Genomic DNA, 6,000 nt, shown 5'->3' with positions numbered 1-6,000 from the left:
CATCTCTAGGTCTCAAGCTTTGGCATTAAGATTTTTGGCCCTAGGAAACATAAGATAGGTGCATGAGACAGAGATTGTGCATTGGAAATAGGACATCAGGTATAACAGCATCTGCATGCAGAAAACCTTGCATAAACTTTAATATTTAAGGATTATTGTAAACCTGGAGTAAGAAGCCATATTTGACAGAAAGGAATTTTGGCAGCACAAGTTTGAAGAGGTGGCAGGATTAAACAGACAATGTTGTTACATAACTAAGGCAACTTCAAAACTGAACTGTCACTATACAGCATGTAAAAATGTCTGGCTTTTATGGAGAAAATGCCATGGCTACAGGGTACCAACAAAGACAGAACAAAGATTCTTTCTTTCTTTCTTTCTTTCTTTCTTTCTTTCTTTCTTTCTTTCCTTTCTTGGGCTGCATCTGTACTGGAGAAATAATCTGGTTTGACACCACTTTAATTGCCATGGCTGAATGCTATGGAATTCTGGGTATGGTCTTTCAAATCAAATAGACTGCAACCAGCCACATGCAATTCGGAGAAATTTGGGATTTTTGTGAGGGACTCAATAAACTCTGCTGAAAAGGCATTCACATGTTTTTTTCCAGAATATCTGCAAGCATCCACCATGATGCGCATTATCAAACGTGTGGTTGTCTATCCGCTTTGCATGGATTCGTATGGCTGTGCATTTTCAGCAGAGGGAGGGCAAGTAGATGCAAATATGTGCAAAAAAAGTGAAGACAATTAATTCAGTTCCTTGATGCAAATGAATGATGCAGTGAATACAAGACATTGATGCCTGAGGTTAACATCCTTGCCTTGTCCCCCAACAACTATTGTTAAAGCTTAACCTGTCACCTCATCTCAACACCCACAAAATTTTGCATTCCTATGGACATTCTCACACAGAGACTGCTATGTAGGTTTGCCCTGGGCTTTCCACTCCACCGCATGCATCTGAAGAAGTAGGCTCAAGTCTAAAAAAGCTCATGTGTATAATATATTGTGAATGTATATACGTGTATATGTGCATAAGGTGTATACGAAACATAAATGATTTTGTCTTTAGACCTGGATTCCCATCTCCAAGATATCCCATTAGGTATAGGAGACTCAACATGTCCTGAGAGCTGCTCCATAATCTGCTCAGACCTGAAGTCACAGGAGCCGTGCCCTGGATCTAATCTGGCAACCTTGGCGGAAGGACGAGAGAAACATAGAAATAGATAAGGATTTATGATTCCGCACTCCCTGACTTGCAGGCCATTGCCATTGTTAGTTGAGGGGTTGACAGGCAGGGGATCTCTTTTGTGCTGCCTCCTGGCAAAAATGGGAGGAAAAGCAAAATGGAAAGCATGAACATGGCCATGGCCCACCCATAGCTGGGGTGTCGCTAGAGGCTTGGGGGTGGCTTTCAAACAAGCCTTGACAGGCCTTCAGTGCTGCAAAGGTGAATGGGTGCCAGAGGCCCAGTTGGTATGTTTGTTTGTTTCAGTGATTAAAGCAACAACAGCGCAACCAAAGGTCAGAGCCCCTCGCCGTAGGAGATGCTTTTTATTTTTATGCGTTTTTTAAGAAAAGCCTCCCACCGTCTTCCCACTGTCCAGCTGAGGCAGCCCTATTTACTTGTCAGGTTATGTTACTTAATTCCTTTTTGCTGCAACTGGAGCAAAGGGGCCCCAAACAAACTTCTCAGGCTTATGGCTGACAAACGCAGGAGCACTGATCCGACTGGAAAGGGCACGTTGCATCACGAAAATATGGATTTGTTATCGTGGTACCTTCAAGCTATTGTGGGGTTTTCTTGGCAAGGTTTGTTCGGAGGGGGTTTGCCTTTGCTTTCCCCTGAGGCTGTGAGCGTGTGACTTGCCCAAGGTCACCCAGTGGTTTTCCATGGCTGGGTAGACATGCAAACCCTGGTCTCCAAGCTTAGTAATGGAGATGAGCACCACTCCCTACAGTTGGTTACGACTAGACATTCATGTCAAGGGACTACCTTTACCTTTTTAATCCATCACTCAAACCACTGCACCTCACAGGAGATTATCGCATTGACTAATAATCCGACTGCTCCTCAATTGGATACAGTCAGGTTGTGGGTTGCTGGTGGCAGCGGCAGCAATAATACAAGTGATAATACTCAATTACGAGCGATAATACTTGCCAGCAACCCGCAACCTGATTGTATCCCGTTGGGGAGCCCTCAGATTATTAGTCAATGTGATAATCTCCCTAGGCTGTCATCTATGGTTTGACTACCCATGAGCTACCTTGTATTCACAGTAGCAGCAGTAGCAGCTGTTCAAGGTATGTTCTTCTTTCTGATCTTTATAGGTGGAGGATTGAAAACCATATTAGAAAATGTAGTGCCGTGTTACTCAAAGTGGTGGTCTGTAGACCAGTGCCAGTTCATGACCGATAAGCTGGCACTGATCCTGCCACGTTGGCAGAATAAAAATCCCCATTCCCCACATTGTAGAGGCACTGGTGTAGTGGATAAATTCTTAGACTAGGGAGATGTGAAACAGAGACACATCTGAGTCACACATTTTACCCAGTGATCCTGGGCTTAAGGAAGGAAGGAAGAAGAGACCATGTAAGAGGAAGGGTTTTTGTAAGGGAGTACAATACTGAAGAAGACAGCATTTGTTCATCCAAATGGTAGGTTTGTCTATATATATATATATATCTCCCCAAAGGATTCTGGTCCCTCATTAGGGTGCTTCTAAGCATCTGGAGAATGCCTTTCCCCTGACAAAACTGTCAGTTTCCCTACTGCAAAAAGGACCTAAGGACTCTTGAATATGTGCAGAGTGACCTTTTCCATTATGAAAAAGTACCCATCTTCTCTTTTGGATTGAAGAACTACATTCCAAAAGGGCAACTCTGCTCTGTGGAACTCTGTGGCAACGTAATGGACAAATATTGTTGTTTACTGTTTTATAAACACATTTTATTGTGTGATCAGGTAACTGCATCATCATCATCATTATTATTATGCTTTATTTGTATAGCGCTGTAGATTTGCACATCTATGCAGGCACAGGGGCACTAAAGTGAAACTATTTCTTTTTTTAGTACATTTCTGACGAACACATTTCCAATGATATTTTTTCCAGTCTTTCCACTGAATTTTTTCAATAAAATTAGCAAAAAAGAATATTCTGCATTATTTCTGCTGTGTGGATGCAACCAGGGTTAGTTTGGACATTGTCAGTATCAGCTCTTCTACTGGAGGTATTTCCCTATTTTTCAATGTACAATGAACTACCATACTATGATAATGGAGAACTGGGTTCGATTCTCTGCTTGGCCATGAAACCCACCTGGTGACCTTGGGCAAGTCACATTCTCTCAGCCTCAGGGGGAGGCAATGGCAAACCTCCCTTGAACAAATCTTGCCAAGAAAGCGCCATCGTAGCTTCGCTTTAGGGTCACCATCAGTCAGAAACAACATGAAGGCACACAACAACAACAATATTTTCAATATTATTGAAAATGTGTTAGTTGCTGTTCTCAGATATTTCTTTTCTTTCTTTATTCAGCTTCATTTGTTTATTGCATTCCTATGGAAATAACACATTTCAATAATACTAAATATGATAACTCATATCATCATTATTTGCCCACTCAACAAGCAGGTGACAATTGTCATATTCCATTCGCAGGCCACGCTCCCCATTAATGTCTCCTGGTTTCTAATGTACATTTGCTGCACATTTTTACCATGCTTTGAGAGGGTGGGGCAGAGGGTTTTCTTATGTACTTTACCATGAGTTACTTTCTGTTTACCCTTGCAAAACAAGCCTATTGACAATAGCATTGGCCAGGAAAGGTAAGAGGATTCCTGTCACTAGCAACAGAGCCCTGGGGGACTAAAGTCAGGTATCTATTCCAGGAGACTCTAACTCTCTCTGAACTGCAGCCGCACTAAGGTAGGGAGCAGAGTTACTTGGATGAGAGATACCTTTGGCTGAATCTGCACTGCAGAATTAATGCATTTTGACACCGCTGTAACTGGGATTTGTAGTTGGTTGTGGCACCAGAGCTCTCTGGCAGAAAAGGCTAAATGTCTCACAAAGCTACAAATCCCAAGCCATAGCCTTGAGCCGTGGCAGTTAAAGCAGCGTCCAACTGCATTATTTCTGCAGTGCAGATTCAGCCTTCATTTTGAACGTTCTATGGTTTGTTCTTTTCCAAAGCTTGATTTTAAAAAATTGTACTCTTTATTGCAGAAATGAGTTCAAACCCTGCCTTGACAAACTGTGATGTTATAAGCACCATATTATTTTTTTCTTGATTTAAAGGAGAAAGGATGGATTATACTTTGGAGGATGCACAGCGCAAGGAGAAACTTCTAAAGACTGTCTATACTCTCCAAGTTAAATCGGATGCCACTTTTCAAAAAGCCAGTCCTCTCTTGAGCAGTCACCCTGGCATGGGTATGGTCACAGATCATCAAGTCCATCAGTTGGCAGAGAAAGCCAAGATCATCTGCCATGACCTGGACAATATCAAAAACCATCTTTACTATAGGCAGGACGACTTGGTTCAGCGGATCCCAAATCCCAACGGCAGCCGTTATGGAGCTGTATGTGGAATTCACTGCTCACTCGACGGATCTCTTTACCTGACTAGTGAAAACACACCCCGGGTCCAGATCCTCAACCATTCAGGCCAAACATTTCAGTCACTGTCATGTACAGAGTGGAAAAAGCAGGAGACGTTTTTGCCAGAGGACGTGACTGTCACCAGGGCAGGAATGGTAGCCGTGACCGACATGCTAAATGGAACCATCCGCATTTTCAACAATCACTCCAAGTTTTCCAAAGGTGAATGGCTAAGAATTGGAAAGTTTTCTGCCCCCAGAGGAATTGGAGTAGATGGATCTGGGAAAATATTGGTGGCAGACTACACAGAAGGCCAAGTACATAGCTTTGCCCTGGACCGTGCTTTCAAAATGCAGAGTACTCACTCCGTCTCCAACCTGCAAGGGCCACGCTATGTATGCCTGGCCCCGGAAGGAGGGTTTGTGGTGAGCGAAGAATGCGGGGATGTCAAATTGTTCAGCACCAGTCACAAACTGGTCTCTACCATCAGCACCAAATATCACCACAGCTTTGGCAATCCCGCTGGGGTCTGTTCTGATAGAGAAGGTAACATTATTGTGGCGGACGAACAACACCAGAAAGTTCACTTGTTTCCCAGAAGTGGATCTCCGATCTGCCTGGTATCGAAAGGTCTGCAAAGGCCAACGGGAATAGCTTGTTCCACGCAGGGGTTGCTTTTTATTGCTGATAATGGGGATAATTTTGTCAAAGTCTTCAGATACCGGGTACGGCCCTATTATGGCACTGATATTAGTCCTATTGTAAGTCCTAGAGGGGCAGCAAAGTAGGATTTTCCACCTTCCCACATTACCTTTATGGCTCTTCTGTACCAAGTGTCAATTTCTCTATCACACTAACCAACCAGGTGATACATTCACTTGCCCAATGATGCACCAAACTGCTTTGGAGATTAAAATGATTGATTATAGCAAGTTAGACTTTAGCCGCATGATTCACTCTAGCCAAATAGAAAAGACACAGCAGCATACAAAAATGGCATGGCAAGAAAGATTTAAAAACAAAGCAAATATTACAAGAAAAGAAGACTGGGTCCTCAGGCTTTAGTTTAAGCAGTACTGAATGAACCATTCAGCCAGCTTGGGTTCAGGTTTTTGGAGCAAAGTAGGATATGTATAAAATAAATAAATAAATGTTGAATTACCTTATCTACTCGACTATAAATTGGCTTCATGTATAAGTCGAGGGCGGGTTTTAGGGCCAAAATTATGGATTTTTATATGAACCATGGATAAATCGAGGTTAAAATTTACGGGCATGTAACACAGGATCTATGACGCAAAGGAAAACAATGCCAAAGAGCTTTAAAAATCTCATCAGGAATAACTGTTTGTGCTAATGCTAGATGGATGAGAGAATAGAAGGGG

The 6,000-nt window shown here is 42.7% G+C and overlaps 1 protein-coding gene across 1 annotated transcript; it reads left to right on the top strand.

Annotated features, from left to right (window-relative positions):
- The first annotated feature begins 3,875 nt into the window (after window positions 1-3,875).
- Window positions 3,876-5,781, top strand: LOC149306307 (E3 ubiquitin-protein ligase TRIM32-like). The gene is made up of 2 exons (XM_089540911.1): window positions 3,876-3,940; window positions 4,313-5,781. The coding sequence occupies exon 2, from the start codon at window positions 4,321-4,323 to the stop codon at window positions 5,401-5,403; it is 1,083 nt and encodes a 360-aa protein (XP_089397037.1). The 5' UTR covers window positions 3,876-3,940; window positions 4,313-4,320; the 3' UTR covers window positions 5,404-5,781.
- Window positions 5,782-6,000: the final 219 nt, after the last annotated feature.

This window comes from Sceloporus occidentalis, unplaced genomic scaffold (genome assembly GCF_023333645.1).
Source record: "Sceloporus occidentalis isolate IW3139 unplaced genomic scaffold, rSceOcc1.0.p SCAF_10, whole genome shotgun sequence".
Taxonomy (NCBI): domain Eukaryota; kingdom Metazoa; phylum Chordata; class Lepidosauria; order Squamata; family Phrynosomatidae; genus Sceloporus; species Sceloporus occidentalis.
The sequence above is the reverse complement of the archived record's forward strand: the minus strand, read 5'-3'. Positions and strand labels throughout refer to the sequence as shown.